This window comes from Abramis brama (genome assembly GCF_963993115.1).
Source record: "Abramis brama genome assembly, chromosome: 15".
Classification (NCBI taxonomy): domain Eukaryota; kingdom Metazoa; phylum Chordata; class Actinopteri; order Cypriniformes; family Leuciscidae; genus Abramis; species Abramis brama.
Genome location: NC_139977.1, coordinates 21,923,374 through 21,948,229, shown reverse-complemented (window position 1 = coordinate 21,948,229; position 24,856 = coordinate 21,923,374). Strand labels below are relative to the sequence as shown.

At 38.3% G+C, this 24,856-nt stretch overlaps 1 protein-coding gene across 4 annotated transcripts in view; it reads left to right on the top strand.

The window, feature by feature from the left end:
- Positions 1-18,610, top strand: part of rai14 (retinoic acid induced 14) — a 51,072-nt gene extending 32,462 nt beyond the window's left edge. For 2 of the 4 annotated variants that reach the window (XM_084138156.1, XM_084138157.1), the window contains exons 6-18: positions 3,046-3,103; positions 3,918-3,988; positions 9,076-9,182; positions 9,720-9,907; positions 11,027-11,052; positions 11,437-11,517; positions 11,705-11,794; positions 12,152-12,271; positions 13,805-13,906; positions 14,099-15,640; positions 15,724-15,876; positions 16,495-16,560; positions 16,811-18,610. In XM_084138156.1, coding sequence (XP_083994282.1) covers positions 3,046-3,103; positions 3,918-3,988; positions 9,076-9,182; positions 9,720-9,907; positions 11,027-11,052; positions 11,437-11,517; positions 11,705-11,794; positions 12,152-12,271; positions 13,805-13,906; positions 14,099-15,640; positions 15,724-15,876; positions 16,495-16,560; positions 16,811-16,888 — 2,682 coding nt within the window. In that variant the 3' untranslated portion in view covers positions 16,889-18,610. Of the gene's footprint in view, positions 1-3,045; positions 3,104-3,917; positions 3,989-6,557; positions 6,730-9,075; positions 9,183-9,719; positions 9,908-11,026; positions 11,053-11,436; positions 11,518-11,704; positions 11,795-12,151; positions 12,272-13,804; positions 13,907-14,098; positions 15,641-15,723; positions 15,877-16,494; positions 16,561-16,810 lie in introns of those variants that run through there. The other 2 variants (XM_084138158.1, XM_084138159.1) reach the window with 2 other exon arrangements.
- Positions 18,611-24,856: the final 6,246 nt, after the last annotated feature.

Here is a 24,856-nt window from a genome sequence, read left to right as displayed (position 1 = left end):
AGGGTGTACTAACACTAACCAAAGTCTGGTTCATTTGACTAGTGTGATCGCTCTGTACCATGCCCAGGCCCGGTACGCTCAAGCGTGCCTTGGCCCACTTGAAGATTTGGGCATGGGCGCTACTACCTTTGTGTGCAGTGCACTACTGTCATCATTACGACAACAAACATCTTTGATTACTACTAGGATGGTACACTTTTTAATTAATTTGAGTATATATTGGTTTATAAAAGGGTCTGGTTCTCACCTTATTGATGAACATGAATTGTAGTTTGCGAGTAAAGCTGCAAATTCCTCCATCAACTTCAGCTGCCTCCGTAATAATCTTGTAAAAATGGATAAAAAATTACCTTTTCAAAATGTTCCGATTTTGTTTCATTAAAGTTCATTATTATTCTATAAATGTTACTTTAACAGTTGCACAAAATACCCACTGTGGTTTGTGATTTATTTTCGAGAATAAAAAAAACTTTTCAAAAACATCCCCGCTCTGCTTTTTCACAAAATCCTTCTTTTTCTTAAAGGGGTCATATAATGCCATTTTTGTACAAGTTAATATGATTCTTTAGGGTCTAAATGAAAAGTTTGTAATATACTTTAATTAAAAATTCTCATTAGTATTGTAAGAAAACACTAATTTTACCTGGTCAAAAACAGCTCTGTTTTCAGCACGCCATTTAAGTGCATGTGTCTTTAAATGATAATGAGCTTTGCTCACCCCACCCCTCTGTTCTGTGGGGCGTTTTGACACAACACACGTGAAGTGTTGCCTTGACAACAGTTGAGGGTATATTTTGGAGAAAGAATGGCAGCGGGAGTCTCTGAGGACACATCTGTGCAACCAACCGTATCAATTTGAAATGGAGTCGGACCCGATGACGGTCCCGAAGAAGTTCGACAATTAAAGTAAGCTTAGTGTAGTGTTACCACGTTAACTTTAACACCTGCGTACACAGTTTGTAATAACACAATAACCATAACGCATTGTTCATTATAAACGTGGGATTATGAATTATATTGAAAACGTCGTAGCAGCTACATAGAAAACATGCCGTAATGTACCCTGAGTGTAAACCTTAGCTGCATTCATCGTGAAGCGTGCTAGCGATTTGCAAAGATTAATATAAAGGTTAATAAAACGTTACACTCACTTCTTCTGGAGGTGCAGCAGGAACACGAATAACGTTAGTTGGTACCGATCCTTTTTTCAGGAGCAGCTTCTTAGCAAAACCAGCTTTATACTGACCCTCGTTTATAAAGCAGTCTGGTGTGTGAAATGATTCGCGCAAACATGAAAGCATTGACGTTGATCGTGGGGAATATTCCCTTCGAAAACAAAACTCAGCCACTGCGTCTTCAGCAGTTCGGATTTAGGAACATCAAAATGACTGCTGTGTTCGTTATTACACCCAAGAACAGAACACCACAATTGCTTAGATGCCATTCTGCTCCAGCGTATCAACAATGGCGGACTTTGATGACCGCTCGCTCACGAGCGAGGGCGGGTCTGTGTTGAAACGCTGCTGTCAATTAACAATCGTGGGAGGGGCGTCCGACCGTGTGACGTCACGCGGTCAGACGGCTCGATTTGAGACGGAGGAAAACATATAAGGAGATTAAAAAAAAAAACGCTGGATGGATTTTTATCATTTTATGATGGTTGTGTACAGGCACCGCCAACACACATTTCAGTACAATCAACTTGTAAAAGTGCATGTACCATTATATGACCCCTTTAAACACCTTAACAGTCTAGATACAAATATGCATAAATAAATTAATCAAGAGTAAGCACATTTATAATATACAATAATTTACAAAATATTTCTATTTCTGATAAATGTTGTTCTTTTGAACTTCTTATTCATCATAAAATCCTAAAAAATATATATATCATGGTTTCCAAAAATAGAAGTGTTTCTTAAGCACAGAATTAGCATATTATAATGATTTCTGAATGACCATATGACACTGAAGACTGGAGTAATGATGAAGAAAATTCAGCTTGCAAAATTGCATTTTACAAAATATTAAAATAGGATGTTCTTTTGAATTATAATATTTCACAATGTTTTAATTATTTTATTTTTTTATAAAATAAATGCAGCATTGGTGTGCATAAGACACACAGTGTGCATATTTCTTTCAAAAGCATTTTAAATATTGTACCAACCCAAAATTTTCAGGGGTGTACATTATTGAAGTTATTGAAGTTTTGAATGAGGTTGTTTCACTGTTGAAAGCCTTGCAAATATATGCATTACATATTTATCAAATATATTGATATATTCCCATTCACACAGCCAGGCCGGTGTTGAATTAATTGGCCTTTCCCCCTGAAGATCCTGTGAAACAGAAAATGAACTGCTACACAAATGAAAGTACCTGACAGTAGTAATTTAGTTTCATCCAGAAGTCCTAAATCAAAACTGCTTGCCTGGCTTCCCAAACACAACAGATGCTCTAATGTACCCAGTGCCTTGATATTCTGATGAAATGTTCCCTGAAAATAAAAATAAAACTTTCTTAGCTAATTTTCTTGTTGATTGAATGTCTAGTCATTTCTAATGACAAAAAAAGTCATTGGCCTCTACTAATTAAAATAAGCTTTGGAGGTTTATATAGGCATGCAAGACAAGTTATTGAAGGATTTAAAAGGGACATATGGAATCTCGTTTACATAATAGTTACACAATGAACTTGAGGGTTAATAGCTGGCAGTCAGTAATCACATTTAATGGGACATCCACATTAGGCACATGTTTAGGTCTGATTGGCTACTGCAGTCAGGTTTAATATATTACACCTCTCCTCGGATGATGCCTGTCAAATAAATGCCTTGTGACTGTTCGTCCATGAACACTGGCCTGACATGCTGCTAAATGTTTAATAGGAACGCAAATCATTAACTTGCACAAAAAAAAGCGTAGGTGTTTTAATTGAAAGGTTGTAATTGGTGTCTAGCAGTGCCTTCTGGGAAGAACATGTCATGGTGGTTTTAGATAATGCATTTGAAGCAATAATCGAATGCGTTTTATTCTACAGGCTAAGTGTGTGGTGGATGCACCTGACAGCTCAGGAAAGATGGCTCTGCATCACGCAGGTAAGGTGCAAAATGTCCTTGTTTTAAAGATTAATCTGTTTACTTAAATACTTCTCAACTCAGGAGCCCTTCAAGGACAAGCAACAGGCTTTATCTTCAGTATATCTTGTTTTCTTTCACTACGTTTTGCTTCTTAATAGTTTGTTCTGAAAGGTTTTTTGGTGCAAATGTTGTTCAGCATGAACCCCACGGCACCGTTATTCTACTCCCAAGCACAGAATGACATGTTATTGTGTACCATTTGCTCCAAATTGCCAGAGGGCAAACCCAAAGAAAAGCATGTTTTTATTTGTGGAAAGACTTTGTTCACAAAATTGCTCCCTAGCAAATAATAAATAAAAAAAGCTCCCTTGCCCATTTCAGTCTGTATAGAAGACAGTGAGAAAAAAAATGATTTTGAGCCTTTTTGCCAGCTGTGAGGGATTGAACCGGGGTGGGATCGGCCTCGAAGAGCAAGGAGCTTGCAGCCACCTGGAGGTCAGAAGTCTGCTGGCCTGGATGTTTTAAGCAAAACATGGTTTCATACGGACTACAAAGCAGAGAATCTGCATTTATGCCAGTCCGCTTGCTTGAGAATAATGGCCGTGATTGGTTAAGAAACAGTGTGATTTTTAAATGGGATGCTAATATTTGTTGGGAAATAAATGGTGTCACACAGTGTGAGTCGGGTTTTGGCCTCTGTGGGAAAGCTTGAAGTGTTCATTCTAATTACTCTTTAAAGAGTTTGTTGGCATGCTGTTAAACCCTTGTTTGTGTCTCTGTGGGGATAAAGAACTGCTTCTTATTATATGTTCTCGCTTTCTCTCTCCTATAGCTGCCAGCGGAAACAATGTGATAGTTCAGCTTCTGTGCGAGCACAAGTGTCACGTCAATCTTGAGGACTCGGTATGTATGAGTCTTATAAGAAATATTTTAACTGCTGTGAAAATGGACGTTGTCTTTCTCTACATGTATCTCAGAGCTACCTGTGGTCTACCTCAAACATGTGCATTGTCAAGGACAACATCCCAAAGACTCTGTTCTCTGTGGGTTTGAATCCGTGTTCAGCTGCATTGATTTAAATCCTCATGGCACACTTGAGGTCACTGTTACTGGGAGATTGCTTGTTTTCTTTTGTTCCTTCAGTCTCTGTTCCAGAGTCTCACAATGCTGCTTTTAAATAGCTTCTGTCTGGTTGATGACAAGAGCACTGACTAGCAGTACAAAAATAATTTGTATTCTGTACTTACAGGTAGTAAGGGTTTTTTTTTTTTTTTTTTTTTTTTATAACGTAACTCTAACTACTACAAATATCTCTGGCATGTTTTGGTATAAGAAACATTTAGATTACCATAAAACATTTATATTGAGGCAGTTTCAATCTATTACAAAAGATCAAAGTGTTTAATAATATTTGTTTAATTATTTATAAATTATAAATATGAATCAATATTTAATATATTATAAATTCCTATTTGTAAACTAAATTACCTCTGGCTCATATTAAATTCAAATTCAAAGTGTGTGAGTGTACATAAATAATTGTGGTTGGCTAGTGTTAGCATCTGCCTAGCATCATGTTAATGTTTAACCATCATCCTAGAGATAAATTAGATATAGTGTTAAATTATTTAAAAAAGGCTTCAAAACTTTAGACAACAGAAGAAACATATTGGCACATCCGAAACCATAATGTTTTTGTAAATAATGACTCTACTAATACTCAAGGTTTTTTATCCATTGCCCATCACACTGACCTTACTTACTCCTCTGTGTCGGAAATTCATTAATATGCATCTGCATTATCTGGGCATCTTTAAGAAGTAAACAAATTATTATTATTCAGCATTCATTGGATGGATTTAGCTGTCCCTGCAGTGTTTGTTCTAATTAATCCACATTTATTCACAAAGATATAAATCCACAATTATTCAGTTATCCTTTAATAGTAGTGTTATCTGTTAAGACCCACAGCGCTATTATCCCAGAGATTAGACTGACTGTGTTGAAGGATGAACAACCCTGATGCATCTCAAGAGAAACATTTCATTCTAATAATGCATCAAATATGTTCTGTCAGGGGAGACCGCTGGAAAAGAGGCAATGGCTAAACAACCTGTATTAGATAGGGCTGTCAAGCGATTACATTTTTAAAATCGAATTAATAACATGATGTGCCAATGAATTCATCTAATTAATCGCTAATTAATCACACATCAAATTTGGCTGTGAAATTACCCCCAAAAGATTATTTAAAGTCATTATTGTGTTAAATGAGGAAAGCATTAAATAGACATTCCAAAAAGTAGATTTAGAAGTAAATATTTGATTTGATTCAACATATAATTTATTACACATAAACTTTTAGGCTACAAGGGCCATGATTTTTTTGTTTCAGAAGCTGCATCTGCGGTATTTTGATATGTTTACAAACCATAACAGTTTGGTTACCAACATTCTTCAAAATGTCGTTTTAAACCTGTATAACTTTTTCATTTGTGAAACATTATAAGTAAATAGTCATTGAATCATTAATTCATTCAAACAGCTGATTCTTTCAGGAATTAAGTAAATGTGACCCTGGACCACAAAACCAGTCACATGGGTAAAAAAAAAATTCAATTGAGATTTATAGAACAAAACTGAAGAGATACAACTATTTGAAAATCTGGAATCTGAGGGTGCAAAAAAATGAAAACATTGAGAAAATCACCTTTAAAGTTGTCCATTTATGTTCGCGATTGTGCTGCATTCACTCACAAAAATAAATGTTTTATTTATTTACGGTAGGAAATTTACAAAATATCTTCATGGAGCATGATCTTTACTTAATATCCTAATGATTTTTGGCAGAAAAGAAAAATCGTTAATTTTGACCCATACAATCTATTGTTGCTATTGCCACAAATATACCCGTGCTACTTGTGACTGGTTTTGTGATCCAGGGTCACAAATGGTTCTCTTTATGAATAGGCCATTGAATCATTGGTTCACCCGATTGATTCGCTCAATACATTAGAAACGCTGACTTGAAGTGGCGCTGCGTGGACCGATTGGTGTATGACATCAAAGTTCGGAGCCGCCTGCTCTCTAATCGCTCTCGCGGTACTTACTGTGGTTCTTGGAGATGCACAACAGGCCTGCTGTGGCTAATGATTTATAATGAATTATAAACTTGTTTTAAAGTAAAGTGTTTTTATCCGTTTTTGCATGTAGCAGAACAGATTTAATATTTTTGCATTTTGCATAAAAAGATCCCAAACCTCTTTTACGTATATCGAAAGCATGTCTTTTTCATAAACTTTGACTTAACCACTGTGCCTGCATGTCTGCTGGATAAACAGCCTTTGTCTACCATGCGACATTATCACCTATTCTCTAATTCACACTCTCAATTGTCATAATGTTAGCATGCAGCTCCAATGAAATGAACCGTTTTTCTCTTTTCAAGCTATATGTTACTGAGAGACAGATGGCCGGTGTGGGAGGCAACGAACCCTCAAGCTGTGGCTCTCTCATTTAAACAACCATGACTAAAGAGCTTCAGCAGTCAGAAAGGAGAATGAGAGAGAGAGTCAAAAGTAGATGTGAATCAGAGGCTGCTTCTGCTTACGGTCACTGATTATCCACCGTCGTCATCCTCTGAGGCAAGCTTGGCACATTCAGGCACATTCATGCCCACTCAGCCCATTGCTTTGAACATGCGGAAATACCTGCTCTCTCTGCTAAATTATTAAGCGTAGGCCAACTAATGTCGCAATAGCATTCTGGGCTCAAGCGCAAATTATTGAGCTTTGATGCGCACTCAAAACACTGGGCCTAATTTTTTGAAAACTAGGTTGTTAGTAATGAGTGATGTGTGCCTTTTTTCTTTTTTTCATTTAAACTCATCTTGGAGTTTGCCTTTGAGCTGATACATTGATGGAAATCCTTCATCCACCAACAGCTTAGCAAAAGCCACTCTGTCTAATTTAGAAAACTCACACCTGGTTATTTCCCTCTTATTTTCCCTTGCAGCATATGGGATGCTGATATCCTCAGGAGCATATGGAATGCAGTTTGTGCACTGATTTTTAATTTACACTGCAAAAATATGTTTGACTTTTAACAGGATAGTTCAAGCAAAAATGACAGTTTTGTTATCATTTACTCTTGCTCATGTCATGCGAACTCATATGACTTCATTTTGAGGGCTCTTTTTCATGTGGTTTTAATGACGCACAAAATCACCTCAAAACACATTGTGTGAAAAATTGCCTTGCTTGTTTTGTGTTTCACAGAGGAAAGAAAGTCTTACATTTTCATTTTTTTCTTTAAATGTCCATTTAAAGTGACAAACTGTTGTACCTCTAAAGATGTAGTTTTTGCGTATTTCCTTTTGTGAATGCAACAGCTTAAGATCTCCTAGCTTGAAGAAATCAATGTTGAGGACATTTACAGGCTTTCTTTGAGCAACACCTTATAAAATGGTTTGTTAGATACAATGTTTTCTCAAAACCTGTTTTATGTTAAGACTGATGAATGTATATTCCTTGTTATGTAAACAAACCAATCAATTCTGCTATAATCATTCTAATGTTTCTATTACAGTGACCCAGCCATTGCAAAATTGGCTCAGTTGTGAATGCCCATGAGGTATATGTTGTAAACAGACTTTCTCCACAGCAGCCTTGTGCTGTGTTTATCAGTGCTGAATGCAGTTATAAACTAATTAATTGGGATTGTTGTGGTTTGCTATGTGAAGAGAAATTATTTTTCTGAACTTAAAGGCCATGTGAAATTATGTTTTGAACAATTATGTTTTCGCCATAATTTTGTCTAGAAAATGTAATTTAACTTAAAGGTCACTCCCAGAATGTTTTTTAAAAAATCGTCTTGATGGGATGTGTAATAGCTAAACAAAATATGCAATTATTTCATCACTCATATATCGAGCATAAAGATGTTCCTGTTAGTATAAACTATAGTTATAACATTCCCTGACCTTCCAGATGTCTTAAATGTTAGCTTGTTAAATTTAATCTTGTCTTGGCTCTTCAATGCATGCCAGGGAAGAAACCAGCCCGAGCATACAGTAGGATTGTATTTAATCATTTCATATTCTCTGATTGATGCCATATGAGCTCAAATCACCTCCTGGACTGCTATGACTAAGCTTTTGCAAGTTAAGATGCAAATTGAAAAACATCTAAAGAGGAATTTAAACCTTTTTTATACCACAGACATGCACAGGCTTTAAGATCTTATGCATAAAGGTTGTGTCTGTACCATAAATTAGCATCAACACAGTCTCAGATTCCTCACACTTCCCAGGGAAAAACCGCACCATGTTGTGAGCTTCCACAGAAAGTCTAGATCTGCACTTCTTGCTTCCTGAAGAAGAAGAAGAAAAAAACTTTCATGGTTTTCTCTATAAATAATTCAAATATATCATAACGTCAGCAGAATTAAAAACACAACTGTGTAGTTCACAATGTTTTCCATGCACAAGCTCTTTTTTGTTTTGTTTTTGTAGTAGTAGTTTTAACTGAGAAAGCCTAAATGCATTGAAGTGCTGTACAGAGTTGTGGTGTAATTTTCAGGTTGCAGCTCAAATTCAGCCTCGTCATCCTAAATGTGCTTTTGATGAGGTGTCAGGTTCTCTCGCTCTGGAATAATTGGCCGAACCCCCTGTGACCTCTGGGGTCGCTTGCAGGAGGCGTTGAGCTCTGTGAGAAGATTGTTTGCCCAAGGAGATTAGGAAAAGAAGGGGGAAATGTTCACCTATGTACTTTAATATCATGTAGATTTTAATGCATCAGGTTTCACTTCTGTTGATATTAGATGTCTGAAGCTCTATTACATTTTGATGATAATTCAGTGTCTTCACTGTCTCGCTGTTTTGTGCCAGTTCTGTCTAATGTACTGTCTATTCCAATAACATAGCCTCTTAACATGCAGAGGATGGTATTTGAAGGAAAATTATGTTGATTTAAAGCTCTTTTTCCATTTAGGACGGCTTGACGCCCCTGCTTTTGTCAGCTAGACATGCACACGCAGAGGTATGCCGGAGCTTATTGGACTGGGGTGCTGACATCAATGCTAGAGACAAAAATGGCAGGTATGTTTCTGGTTATCAGTCATAATATAGAGAGACTGCTAAAAGAAAGGTTTTTCAGTTTGTGGTTGTGAGCTCAAAAGTGAGCTGAGTACACTAAATTGGAATGCTAACAGTGCAACTAAACTGTGCATAACATAACACACTACCGTTCACAAGTTTGGGATCAATATGATTTTTGTTTTGTTTTTGAAAAGTGTTTTATGGTCACCAAGACTGAATTTGTTTGATGAAAAATATTCCTGTGATGGCAAAGCTGAATTTTCAGCAGCCATCACTCCAGTCTTTCAGAATCTGTCAGAAATCATTCTAATAAACTGCTTTGGCGCTCAAGAAACATTTCTTACATTTTTTTTCAGGATTCTTTGATGAATGGAATGTCCAAAATAACTATTTATTTCATTTTTACGTGAAATAGAAATCTTTTGTCTTTGCTCTAAATGTCTTTACTGATGCTTTTGATCAATTTAATGTGTACTTTAATGCACAGTTTAGCTAAATAAAAGTATTAATAAAAAAAAACATATATTATCCAATCAGAACCGCAGTGATGTTGGCCAGTGAGAGCAGCTGTCCGGCCGCTGTCGAGTTTTTGGTGCAGAGGGGAGCTGACCTGCACATGGTGGACTCGCTCGGCCACAACGTGCTACATTACGCCAAACTGTCTGGCAGCAGCGAGGTCCGAACCGTTCTCAACAATGCCCTCCACAGACAGCAGTCGGAATCAGGTAATTTAAAAGTGAATATCAGTGTGATGTCAATTTAAACAATTTAGCTTTGAAGTTGTCATTTTAGATTATGATTAAAATACCAATGGTCATACTTTACAGGTACATTCCTCTGCATGATGCTTAAAGTCACCATGAAAAAAAATGGACAATTTTTTGGGGAATATTGCAGTATTTACTATAAATAATTGATCCGTGCACATCATTTTGTTTTAAATCATGTGCCCTCATAATCTTTAATCAAAATACCTTCTCCCTCTTGCAACAACACCTCTTCTCTGCTGGTGACATGTTTACTGGTGCGATCAACCCTACATTTTTTTCTTGTTTAAACAGCCGTTTCACTCGAATATACATCGAAATAGGGAATAAAAGACTAACGCAACTTCCATTTCATGACGACTTTAATTAGTGCTGAATAATACTAATGAAATACATGTATTTGACATCTATTAGTTTTCTGGAGCTGCGTATAATTCCGCATAGTTATTGCTATTACGATTACTAGCATGTAGTTATGTGTATCATGGGCAGTATAATGTAAAATGTTCCTGTTCTATAATAACCAAAAGACCTTCCACTCAAAACTGAAGAACATTAATGGATTTCTTCACATACTGTTGCAAGAACCGTTGTTTGCTTAAGCAATTTCGCACAAGCTAGAGTGCTGCTGTACTGAATATCACATCAGTGCAGCTGTGATTTGGCTGTAAGCACAAGGCAGCTGTTGTTGAATGTAAAATATACACTGAGGAAAGCTTGAGTGCCGAAATGTCAGTTTTCCCCCCCAATGGCATTTAATAAAAGAAACCAGTTGATAATATTTGTGCGTGTATCATCACCTTAAATGTTAAATTCTGTTTTGTTTTCTGTCCTCAATTTACACACAGCTTATTGGCTCAACATTGCCATCTAGTGGCATTTTCTTTTCTTTTTTTAAACCATGCTTTCACACATCCAACTTTTTGCAAAATTTCTCAGATCTGCTTGTGAAATAATGAAAAAAGGAAAGATTAAGACAGAATAACAAATGTCAGCACCAGGCAATGACATGCCATTTTCATTTTCCCCTCATAACCACACTCCATGTTTTCCCCTCCTGTATCTTTGCATGAGCAGATAAGAATTCGACGAGAACCCCTCAGGTAAGCAAGTTAATTTTCATTTCATTCATTTTCATCCCCTCAGACTTTGATGGTTTTCCTCATTTTTTGATTGACAGAACCTGCAAGTTTCTCCATAGACAATTTAAATTCACATTTTAACTGAATGCTTAGTTCACTTGGAACAGTAGTGTCAGCCTCAAGCCAGGAGTTTTGATTGAATATTCCTTTATTTTGACAATTAACAAACATTCCCACAATGCACTTTTAGAAACCTGCACTGGCATTTGCCTCACCCTGTAGTGATAGTCTTCTTTTCCCAAACTAAGTGTGCAGTGTTTATTTCACTAACCACTTAAACACTTTACTTCGTCTTTCTCTTTCTCTCTCTTTTTGCCACTCTCCTTATCACGCACACAATCTCAGCATGGTCAAAAGTTAAATGAGGACAGAAGCTCCACTCCCAAAAAGAGAAAAGCACCTCCTCCTCCCATTAGCCCAATCCAGGTAAAGGCACACAGTGCTGAATCTGTAATCGATAATGATCTCTGCACTTTCTAAAAGCTTTAGACGCAATTCTTTATGTAATTACTCCTGAATATTCATCTGATAACAATTTTTCTGTATCCATATTGGCTCTTACGGTCTCTAAGCTTAGCCTCACTTTTACGCTATCCTTTGTCTTATTTTTCAGTCAGCTGGTATCATCTCACCACCTTATTTTACTCCAACTGATACTCCTTTGTCCAGCAAAAGTGATTCTTCCAAAAGATTCAATTACAAGGTAAAATATGGAAAGAGCATTAAGGGGTATTAGTATTTATAAAATATATAAAGTATGTATGTATAAATCAAGAAAATATTTATTATAATACTGATTGTAATCATTTATGCCTTATTATTTATTATAATATTGATAACAATAAAAAATATAAATAAAAATATCCTAAAAATTAATTTTGTAACTAGGTAAAAAATAAAATAATAATTCACATTACTTATTGGGCTGTCTCAAAGCTTAGTCACTGCCTACCAAATTTTACCGTGTTAGATAGCTAATCTATAGGCATGTTGCGGTTATATTTTGTTCATTATTTAATGACCTGATTAACTGGGAGTTCTTCACTTCCTGTTTGTTGAGGAGGAGGAGCTGAAAAGTACTGTACTGAAGGATGAGATTGAGAAATTGCATGAGGAAAAGAGCATGCTGCTCGAGACCATTGAAGATCTGAAGCAGATTGTGGAGCAGACTGAGCCCAAGGCAAGTACCGCACAACCCTTTAATATTCCTTCATGTGGCAGCTGCTTTGATCTTCAGCCACTTTTGCTCTCTGGAACCCATTTTAACAGCTGCATTTTTACTGGCCCTGGCCAGGTGAAGGACCTTGCTTTAGGGGACACAAAAGCAGACTTCTCATCCACACCACCAGTCTTGGCCTCGAACTTGCGGATGAGTTTTGTTTAAGTTTGTGCACTCTGTTTGAATTTCGACTAGTGACGCAAACCCGTGGGTCTTTAGTAAGCATTGAAAACCTAAAAATCCAGAGACACTGGCCCTCATTTATCAATCTTGCGTAGAAACGGGCGTATATATTGGCGTAAGATTATGCTTACACTCTTCTCATCGCCTGATTTATGAAGCTGTGCGTACCTTTGAAATTCTGGTGTACGCAATACCTGCCCTTGATAAATGCCGCGGCTGAAATCGATCGTCATTAGAATAACACGCCCCTATATATTCAAGTCTCCGCTCCCCCCACGCCCTCATTTTACGCCATGGACACACGGAAGACGGCAAAGAAGAGAAACTTCTTTGAGAAAGAGAAAGCGAAACCAGGGAAGTGGAAAGAAACAAAATTGATTTCTAGATTTTTATTATTAATGATGACGCTTATTGTTATTTAGAAGAAGAATGTCGTTATTATTATTATTTGTATTATTATTATTATTTTAAATAAGAAGGTGGCATTTTTATTATTTTGTCAGTCTTAATTATTTTTTTGGTCATTGAAAACCTTTCATTACTAAACCCAGTCCGTGCACACCTGCCGGGCCTAACCCTGGCCTAACCATCGTTTCAAAGAATAGTACAACGGCGAGCGCGTCGAGTATAAACGCCTCGTCCGTTTGGGGAGGTGCGCGCGCAGTCTGCGGAGACTCGCGCTGCGGAGCCAGGCGAAAGTATAAACAAGGCTTGAAACGTCAGGTAAAGCGCACAGGCTCGCAACTTAAGGAATACATATGCCTACAATTCAAATGCTTTGGTAAATTCACACAAATTAAACATTGAAGTCCATGTTGCACAAAAATAAACACTGAAGTTTATAATTACTATGTTGTTGTTTTTTTTACAGTGGGTCATAATATATTATATCTTTTAGTTTGTCAGTGCGTTTTGTGGTGTTAGGAATTGTTTTTCTGCGCATTCCCGCATTCAAAACGTGCGTACACCACCTCCTGAGCTGGCGTAGGATTTGAGCGTGCCGTACGCCAACGTCCATATTGATAAATCTCAAAGTCACCGTGGTTTTGGGTGTACGCCAGGTGTACGCTGGAAATTTGGTGTACGCACTTTTGATAAATGAGGGCCACTGTGTTTTGTGTTCAGTAATGATGTTCTTCAAAACAGCCTCTTATGTTATGGAAATTTTGTGGTGGCCTGCATGACTTCTCTTAGTGTAGTATCAGATCGTAAGGAATCAGTTTGTCGCTCTCAAGTGAGATTTTGATGTCTAAAGCCCAATAAAAAGGATATTGTAAAATAATCTCTTGATGTTCTTCTGTTTTGAAACAGATGGAGCAGTCTGAGAATGCAAATTTGTCGTTGATTGCAGCCCTGCAAGCAAAGATAGCCTCTCTCTCCCTGGAAAACCAGCAGCTTGCCCAAATAATAAAGGTAACTCCGAGTTTGGGGCAGAAAAAAAAGCCTGAGTTTGGGGCAGTACTGCCTGTATAAATTTTTACAAATCTGTTTGGTGGTTGGAAATTGCACAAAGCACTTTTAAGTAATGAATATTTGGAAATAAAGATGTGCATTGCAAGTCATTATCTTGATTTTCAAGAACATTTATCTTTTCTCACCGAGCAGAAACGTCCAGCTCCTCAAGGAGAGGAAGGCCATGGAAATTCCCGTCCAAACAGCATCGAATCCAATGCCTCGTACCACTCCACCCGTGCTGATTTTGAGCTCTCCAGTGACGTGCACATCCACACCGGTGATGAAGAGGATCTTTCGGAAATGTCTGGTCTGGACATTAGCAGTACCTCAATCAAACATGAGATGGAGGAGGATGTGAGGTTGAGTACAGATAAAGAAATCGGACTGCTACGGGATGCGCTGGAGAATCTGCAGGCTAAACTTCTAGAGTCCAGAATGGAAAACCACTCCCTTCAGGCCAGACTCAACACTGACTTTGAGAAAATTGAAGTTGCGTCTAAAAGCATGGACGAAGATACCCAAAAATACCAAGAATCTTTGCAAGAGTTACAGCTGAGGGGAGATTCGGCGAGTCCACAAGAGGACAATGTGGTGCAGAAGTTTCAGTATTTGAAAAGCTGCCTGGAGCAGGAGGTCAAAGAACTGAAGGGAAAGTTGGCCAGGTCACAGGAGGAGCAAAAGCAAGATGCTTGTTTGATAAGGGATCTTCAGGCTCAGCTCAAAAGTGTCAGCCTATCCGAAGTTGAGCGTCAAGAACTAAAGAACACCTACAACGCTTTGGTGGAGAACATCAACCAGGAGAAGACTCTGTTGATTGAGAAGTACAAAGAGTCTCAAGAGGAGATCAAGATGCTCCAGGAGGCCCTTCGTGGCACTGTGCCAGTGGAGGCTGCTGCCAAAGACTTCGAGGAGATGAAGGCAGAGCTCGGCGAGATCATCGATGGGCTGCAGCGGCGGCTTTTGGAGCTCTCAAAGTCATACAGTGAGGCCAAAAGCGAGCTTAGCGCTGCCCGCAGCCAGCTGCAGGCCAAAGAATCAGAGCCTAAGGACAAGGCAGACGTGGTCTGTGTCACCAAGGAGGAGCATGAGCAGAGAATTCAAGAGCTGACGTTCAAGATGAACGACATGCAGAATGTTGTGAAGGACACCGAGGCTAAGCATCAAGCAGCGCTAAAAGAAATAGCCCAGGTTAAACAAGATGCCGAAAACCAGGCTCAATCGTCTGTAGCCATTGCAGACCACACACAGGTCGTGGCATCCTTGGGGAACGCCATCAAGAACCTAGAGTTGGAAGTTGAAGTTCTTAAAGAGCAGCTCGCCCAGAAGACCTTGCAGGTCGACGCTTTGCAGAACAGACTGACAGTTGAGAAGGATGTAACTCCAGATGATTCATTATCCCGGCTGGAATATGAGCAGATGAGGGAGACTCTGGAGGGTGAGATAAGTCACCTGAACCACCTACTGAAGGATGCTCTCAGGAAACAGGATGAGATGGCCCTGGAGGTGACCGCTGCTTGGCAGGAGGTGAGGGACGGCAGGAATGAGAGAGAAGCGGCGCAGGAGCTGGCGGTTTGCAGGGAGCAAGAGTGCAGTGCATTGAATACCAGGTACAAGGAGGCTCAGGATATCATTGTCCAGCTGAAGAAGCAGGTTGAGAACCATGTTATCTCAGAGAGAGAGAAGAATAAAAAGGTGCTGATAGTTCAGTTCTGTCTAAATTGATGCAGATGTGTCATATTAAAACCTAATGTGTCATGTTTGTTTATTATCTACAGATTGATGATCTCTCAAAGGAAATCATGAAGTTGAAGGATGCTCTGAACAGCCTGTCACAGCTGTCGTACACCACTAGCACCCCTAAGAGACAACAGAGCCAGCAGGTGGACTCGCTCCAGCAGCAGATCAAACAACTGCAATATCAGCTTTCTGTATGTTACTAATCTTGTTCTGCCATAAATTAGCAAGGAATCAAAAGATAGCAACTCAAAGGTTCAAAAGTTTGGGGTCGGTAGTTTCTCATGCTCTCACCAAGGCTGCATTTATCTGACCAAAAATACAGTAAAACTTGTAATATTACAAAATATCATTACAATTTAAAACAACTGTTCTCTATTGTGAACATATATTTTAAAATGTGATTTATTCCTGTGATGGCAAAGATGATTTTTTTTAGCATGTCACATGAGCCTTCAGAAATCATTCTAACATGTTGATTTGGTGCTCAAGAAACATTTCTTCTTATTATTAGTGTTGAAAACAGTTCTGCTGCTTGATATTTTTGTGGGAGCTATAATATTTTTTTTCAGGATTCTTTGATAAATAAAAAGTTCAAAAGAACAGCATTTATGTGAAATTGAATATTTTGTAACATTATAAATGTCTTTGACTTTTGCCCCAAACATTTGAACGATAGTGTTTAATATATAGCAGCATAGAAAATGGTGTTTGTTGTTTTTTATGAGCATGACAGATGCATCATACATTCAATTTAGGGCTCAAAATAGCTCTTCAAACAAATAACAGTATTTGCTTTTTTTGTGCTGTAGGAGTCCAAGAAACGCCATCATGAAATTGTCTCAGTCTACCGGATGCACCTTCTTTATGCTGTCCAGGTCCGTATTGATTTCTGATCAGTTTTTTATTACAGTGTGTACACATGATATATTGACATTTAAATGTTTCCTCTGTTAAAGATACTGCAATGTCATAGTACCACTGTTATAACAATATTTTATATATTTATTTAATAATATTGCTCTTATTCCCATCCATATACTGTATTATCTTGTTAGTAAATTATTATTATTATTTTTTCTCACAGTTCAGAATATAACTTTTAAACATTGAAACCTTTCCTTTTAGGGGCAGATGGATGAAGATGTGCAAAAGGCTTTGAAACAGATACTTGTAATGTGCAAAATGCCAACCGAGGCCAAGTGAAGGAGCCAGTATTGCAGTTGTTCATGATTTGCCAAAAAACATTGATCAAAGGAAATTCATCTGAGAACTAAAGTCCAGGATCCATCAATCAGAATGACACGTTGTCAAGCATTGCAATTGAAATCGTCATTGGCTTTCCCCAGATATTTTGGAAACTTACAGCGAACTTGAGTGATTTACGAAAACAGCAAGACCATTGATGTGCGCACAATGTCTTAGCTCATGCAGTGCCAGACAAAAACACAATCTACAGTCAATGATTTTCTGAAATCTATTTTGAAAACAGTTTGTATTTTTGTATATTGTCAAAGAATTTGATCAGTATTTGATCCTGTTGCAAGGTAATCATTATTTTTTTTTTTGTCAGTTTGCATTGAGGTAGAATGCAAAAACAAAGCACAATGTTCCTAGTATGTTTGCCTGCAGAGGGGTTCATCACAGTGCACCTTTTACAATCATATTTTCTTTCTTTTTCAGTTGTAGGATGTGGACTTTCTCAAATTGCAGCTACCTGTAGTATCTACGTGCTGTGAAAGTGAAGTGGCTCAGTGTTGTAGGATATTGTGACGCGTTTCAGTAGTTTTTCTCCCCTTTTTTTTAGAGTATGTGCTTTACAAAATGTCTATCCGCCAAATGCACTTTCTTCAGTCAGTAGTCAGTCTTTCTTTGATACCAGTATTTACCTGCCATTTTCAGGACACCTAATGGGCTGTGTTCATGTGCCTCTGCTCATTTTTACGCCCATTGGAGACCATAACATTTGAAGGTGCACTATCTTTCTTTTGCATTCTGCTTGGTTCAACCAGCCTGCTGCACTAAAACATTTTAGTTTTACAGTTGAATTTGCCTGCACATCCTAAATATGTACTGTAGTCTGTAATGGTAATGAAGTCATCACACCTTAAACAATTACTGTAGTTATAAACTAAAGGCTTCAGTGACACAGTGAGGGGTGAGTTAGCCCTAGCACTTCAGTGTAGTTGTGGTTTTTACAACAAATAAGGTTTGGAAAAGATGAGATTGTAGTTTGTCAGTTTAAGGATAAACACACTTCCCCAATTTAGGAGTTACTTAAATGTGGGTCGTATGAAGGATTTTTTGACACCTAAAGAGTAAACTCTTATTAGTTATAAGAAATATACAGTAGCACTTGAAAACATGCTATTCACCTGTAGAGCATGGTTTAGATGTTATTTTGTCCATTCACTAAAGCCTTGCTCATTACCTGGTTTAGTATAATTTTGTAGCTTTTTGAATGTAATTTGAGGAAAGCATATAAACCTGTTTATAAGGAGTAATTGCTTTCATAGAAAATATAGCAGAGTTTTGTATGACGTGTATTAGGTGTCCATTACCTATAGAAATTGCCATCTTTGCTTTTTGTTTATCCGTTACCTTTCCTGAGAACCATTGCATTACTAAACGAGTTCATAATATACAAAACCACACTTGTCAGAGATCATATAGCCCGAGTTACATCAGAAAATATTTCACAAGTATCTGATACTCTCAGTTTCTAAAGTGAAGAGTTTGCATGAAAAAAAAAAAAAAAAAAAAAAAAAAACCTGCCTTGTTGAATACCTATGATATTGTCATTGAGCTCTTATCTATCATATTTCATGATCGGTTCATTGTCAGTTGAGTTTTTTTGTCTATTGTATTTGTTATTGACTCAGACAAAAAGTATTTTTGCTTAGTAATTAAACTTATGAATTGGTTGTTTTTTTGTTGTCAAAGTTTTTGTTGTCAAAGTAAAAAAAAAAAAAAAAAAAAAGCATAAAAGATTGTTCCAGGCTTATGTAAGAGCTTTTTGTGCACCAAAATTATTTCCAAGTATTGATTATTAATTTGTATTCTACAAATGTGAATACAGCTTGAAATACAGATTGACAGCTGCAGGAAGAGCACAGACCTGGCTTCAATTGTATGGCAAATGGTGATTCTGCATTGAGTTTTTGTTGTTATTGTTTGGTTTTATTGTATATCGGCTGGAACATTGTACCTTGATGCTCATGTGCTTCTTGTGCGTCATCAACAAACGTACTGTGAATTCTAACTAGCTCTTTGACCTTAGGAGTAACAGTTTTGTTGTAACACTTTACAATAAGATTTATTATGTTAGCAGTTAATAACATTAACCAACATTAAGACACAATTACAGTACTTCTATAGCATTTATTAATCATATGAATCATTTGCATTAACAAAAATTAATAAACACTGTTAAAAATATATTGCTCAGTGTTAATGTTTGCTAATGTTTTTGCTAATGTTGACAAAAGAGATGTTATTGTAAAGTGTTCACAATTCGGTAAAGCTAAGTAATGGCATTGCTGTCATATTTAGAAAGTTGTATAACAACTTTAAAACTTTTCCTTGAGATGCCAAAATAATACTGTACAAATTGAGGATTTTCATATTTTACATGCCTCTATTTTGCAAAGGTCTCAAAGAGAAAACAAACTCAAGAACTACACAGGCCAGCATGTGAGTTCTATTTCCTGTTGGTAATTTCATGAAATTGCTGCTTTGGTGAAGAAGGACACTGTCAATGTTTTTTAGATGTCATTTTGGCAAGAAGAGAAGCTGTCAGCGCCTGAAGGCCGAACCAGGGACAATAGACCATCTCACTCTGAGCACACAGCATCAGAATGTTCTTAGATGTCATTCCAACTGAATTCTGGGTAATGTCACCGCTGTACCCTGTGGTATGACTCCTTTAAAATGTTCCTTTATAGCTTTGTCCTTAGACCAGTACCATCTTACTCAAACAAGTGGACACCATTAGAGCACAAGCCTGTCATGGCAGAAACGCAGTAGCTTTACTTGGACACAGATTAGTTTTAAGATTTTAAGCTATATTATTCTTCTCCTGTCCCAAGAAATGGACTCAAGAGCATCCCGCCTGTGCTATAGCTTAGTGTAGTAGCCTACACCAAAAGTAATTGTTGTTTCAGCTAGATGGTGCTGTTGACCAATATTACTTAGAGAAGCACTTCAGGCTACATTAAGGATAAAGCATTGAAGTCAAATATGCAGCCATTCAAATCATATTCAGAGGATAACGGAGTTAGGAGTTAATTTTTTTAGATGTTTCATTTTATCCTGGTATGTCCACGGCATGGATGCTGTATTGTTTTAATATATTATTTTATGCATTTAAAAGCAAATATAACAGAAAAGCCCATGCAAAATGAAATTGAACATTTAAAATAGTTCAGTGTTTTTATAATCCTCGATCTATATCGATAAATAGCCTAACGTTATATGTGTAAGCAATAAGGTACCGAGAGGTTGACTGTGCTGTATCGTGAATAAGTCACGGCTTTAGGTGCCTGCCTAAGCACTAGCATTGAGTACCTTATTGCTTTTAGAAAACGGTTAAGTTACCACACAATACAAATATCAAAGCCAAAATATAATTATCAATGCAATTTTCATTAAGTAAAATCACTAAAAGCCTTCCTTCGGCTGAAAAAAAGTCCCTAACCATGAACAGCAACAGAAGTTACATTATTTCGCCATTAGATGCAACAAAGACTGTCTTTATGAGTCTGTCAGTAGAGAAGACTTTTATATTGAAAGGACTGAAACTTGTGAACATGGAGAAGCAAAACACAACTGACTATATGTGTCGGGGCACGGGAAACCCCTTAACTGTAACTGTACATGATATTGCAGCGGACATTCAAACTGATTTTTTTTATTATTACAAATATAGGACTACTGTAAATGCAGGTAAACTCATTTACTCAATCTCTCGCAATACTAAGCTTCAATCATGGCTTCAATGAACAAAATCAATGAGAACAAATATTTGTTTACTTTGCTAAGAGTGGTTGCTAGGGGTGTTGTATAGTGATACACAGAACCATTGGATGAAGCGGTCATCATAGCCGTGTTTTATCTTGAATAAAACGGCTATGATGACCGCTTCACCCAACGGGACTAACCTCGGCACAGATTTTAAGACTGTTCTGAAGTTTCTAGCTATATATTTTCTTATAACTGTTAGTAGTTACTGATCTCATAGACTTAAGGTTACATTGTCTGTAATACTAATGCTGTCCTACAGAGGGGGGCACAGGATAATAAATCTTTTATGGCTACTCTTTTACTCCATTTTAAAAATAAAAATAAAATTCATGAAATCTTATACCAAATCAGCTTAGGTTCACAAAAGTTGTTCAGATAACATACTATTTTGAGTTTCTGTTAAATAAATTAATCTCTTTCTTTGTGTCAACTCAAATATTTTGTTTAAATTATTTACTCAAAATTCTAAGGCTTTAAGTTAAACCAACATCATGTCATGATGATCTATCGATAAACACACACCTTGTCGCTTGTTCTCTGCTTCTGACACTGGCTCTGCGCAGCTGCGGACTGAAGAACACGCTAAATAACGTTGATTTAAAGACTGAGAGGAGCCGAAGCCTGCCTCCGTTTTCATATGAGGTTTAAATGGGACTGAGGTGATTACATATTCGTGACGCCCCTGGTACCAGCAACATGTGAGAAGTGAAAAAAGTGACCGGTTTGTCTGACCAGGTTCACAAGGATCATTAGGTTCATCACTAACTGTATCCATGCAAGTCCTCCTCTCGTCTATGAAAGGGGTGCTGATATCCTGCGAACTGTGATTTGCTTCCTGTCACTGGATTTAATTCGACTGACTTGACTGACTTCGTAAGAAGTACTGATCAATGTGAGGCCCTTGTCCCTTCTTCCTCAAGCATTTCATTCTCCCATTGCGCAGAGCTGAGCGCCTACGGAAACGCTACAAAAAGGAGCGTGCGAGAGCTAACTTTTATAAAGACCCATTCAAATTTGTAAAGAAGTTATTCACCAGTGAGAAGAATGGCACATTAAAATCATCTACGATTGAGCTGGAGAGATATTTGGAGGAAACGCATACAGATGCAAAAAGGCATGAGCCTATGTCAATTCCGTCAGACATCCCACCTATCAATCCACCAGAATACCAAATGGAGGACTGTGCACCTAAGTGGAAAGAGGTGGAGCAGGCTGTGAAAAAGGCAAGGGCTTCATCATCTCCAGGGCCTAATGGAGTTCCGTATAGAGTGTACAAGAGTACTTCAGGAGTTTTACGAATTCTGTGGAAATTGATGAAAGTGGCATGGGCGAAACAGGTTGTACCTAGAACATGGCGCCGAGCAGGTGGAGTCTTTATACCTAAAGAAAAAGATTCTACAAGCATCAGTCAGTTTCATCCTATTTCCCTATTAAACGTTGAAGGCAAGATTTTCTTCAGCATTATTACTCAGAGATTGTCAACTTACCTATTAAAGAACTGCTTAATTGAAACTTCAATACAAAAAGCGGGCATTCCAGGTTTCCCAGAATGCTTAGAACACATCAATGTGATCTGGCAACAAATTCAATCAGCTAAAAAGGAGAGGAAGGAGCTCCATGTGACATTCCTGGATTTGGCTAATGCATATGGTTTAGTGCCACATGAACTTCTTTGGGCAGCATTTGATTTTTTCAGTGTACCGATGACAATAACAAATTTAGTGAAAGCCTACTTTTGAGATTTGCAATTTAGTTTTTCAACTCAGCACTACATGGCAATGCCTAGAGGTTGGAATAATGGCAGGATGCACCATTTCTCCACTGGCTTTTACCGTGGCAATGGAAGTAATCATTAGGGCATCAAAATGGGTAGTAGGAGGAGAGCGATTGGCTTCTGGAATGCGACTACCACCAATTAGGGTTGAAAAGCATAGACAGCTGCACTCTACCAGGCAAACTAAAACTCTGGTGCTTTCAGTTTGGTCTACTGCCGAGGTTGCTGTGGCCATTGACTGTGTACGAGGTTTCTTTGACAACGGTAGAGAAGCTGGAAGCTTTAATCAGTTCATACATCAGGAATACGCTGCCTCAGCAGAGTGGGACTTTATAGTAAAGGAATACTTCAACTACCAGTCTCTGCTTTAACTGAGGAGTTTAAGTGCACCAAGGTCAGACTGGAAATGATCAGTAGAGTCACGACAAATGCAAGACCTATGGTCAATGGAACAGAGTAGGATCGGTTTCCTCATCAGGTCAACATATGATGTTCTCCCATCACCACATAATAACCTAAACCTCTGGGTAGGAGAGGATCGCTCATGTCCTTTGTGTTCATCACCTGCAACATTAAGGCACATTTTGACATGATGTTTGGTGGCTCTTAGCCAAAGACGGTTTACTTGGCGCCATGACCAGGTGCTGCAATGTTTGGCCTTAACATTGGAAGACAAGCGTAACATGACCAATAAGCTGCCACCTGTTCTATCAAAACATTACACACAAAAGACAACATTCCTCCGCCCAGGAGAGCAACCACCAAGAAAAGGTGTTAAAACCAATCCTCGCCCAGGACAAATGGAAAATGCTGGCAGATGTTGATCAACGGCTTATTTTTCCACCTGAAATTGCCAACACTAACCTTCGACGAGATATTGTCTTGTGGTCTGGATCAGCACGCCTTGTTCACTTGATAGAGTTAACAGTGTCATGAGAGGATGCTGTAAATGAGGTGTATGAGAGGAAGAAACTGCGGTATGCTCAACTAGCCACTGAAGTGGAACAGCGAGGATGGAGAGTCTGGGTTTACCCAGTGGAAGTTGGTTGTCGAGGATTTGTGGCACACTCTACAACCCGGTTTCTCAGAGACGTCGGATTCAGTGGCCGAGAGTTGCGTCGCACAGTGAAGAACTTATCTGAAGCAGCAGAGAGGAGCAGCAACTGGTTGTGGTTGAGACGGAAACATTCTGGCTGGGGATCTCAAGCACAACAGAAAGAAAAAAAACGCTGCTGTACAATAAGTAAGCTGGGCTGAGTTGAGTGGGGGACAGAGGGGGGTAATGCTGGGACGCCAGAATCACCGTTGAGCCCTCTTGAAGTATCGTGGGCAAGACGACAAAACACTGAGGATGGAAGGTGCCCACTTGAAGACCCCAGAGATGTACCTACTTAGCTCAATCCAGACGGTTGTCATGCTGATGTGCTGGGGAGGCCGCACTGTGGTTGATCCCCGGAGCCAGCATCAGCCGTTGTGTGTGCTGATGCGCTAGGGAGAAAATAAGCTGATCCCTGGAGCCAGCAGTATACTTCAGCCATTAACACCAGACAGAAGGATATTTACATCATCATATGGAAGGAAACGTAAATGGATGGAGACACATGTGGATCACATTAGTTTACTATAAAGCTACGTCTTAGTTGGTGCTTATCTTGGCGAGAGCCGAGTGCAAATCAGCATGAAGTTTTAACATCTACTCTCGTGTAATGGAAATCTTAAACTCATAATAGACAAAAAAAATTATGGGAATACTGGATTCTAAGCAACAAAGAAATGCCACAATTTATCAAGACCTTGAAGCAGATAGGAGGGAGAAACGCCCATAAACACCTCATATGTGGTCGCTCCCAAGTATAAAGGCCCCGATACTCACGGCGAAGTTCTTTTTCGTTCTTCGTTTTGGGATAAAACAAAGCGATTTACTGTTATTATCGAACATCTGACACTGCCCACACTGCTGAGAGATAGATTGTACACTGCACACTGTGACTGATAGATGAATATGTAAATATGTGCTGTGTTCTTTCTTCTCGGTAACAAAATAAACACAACAAAACTAAAAGAAAACAGCAAGCATTTTTTAATTAAGCATAGATCATAGCAATGTGGATATGCTTGCACGAGTTCTGCAATTCAGCACTCTAGTAAAGTCAGATCGCGTTTATAATTTATTATGTTTGCCATCCCAATGAAATCAGTGGGTCGTATCTGGCCACCCCAGAAAAAAGTTCTGGCTACGCCCCTACTCTGACATATGCCGCAGCTGTGCTTCAGGCGACTCAAGTTCAAGTCCTGGCTCAAGGTTCAGGCTTCTCAAGCCAACATCAAAGTTTGTTTACAAATTTTAGCCTCTAGTTACTTTGAATTATATGTCAAGT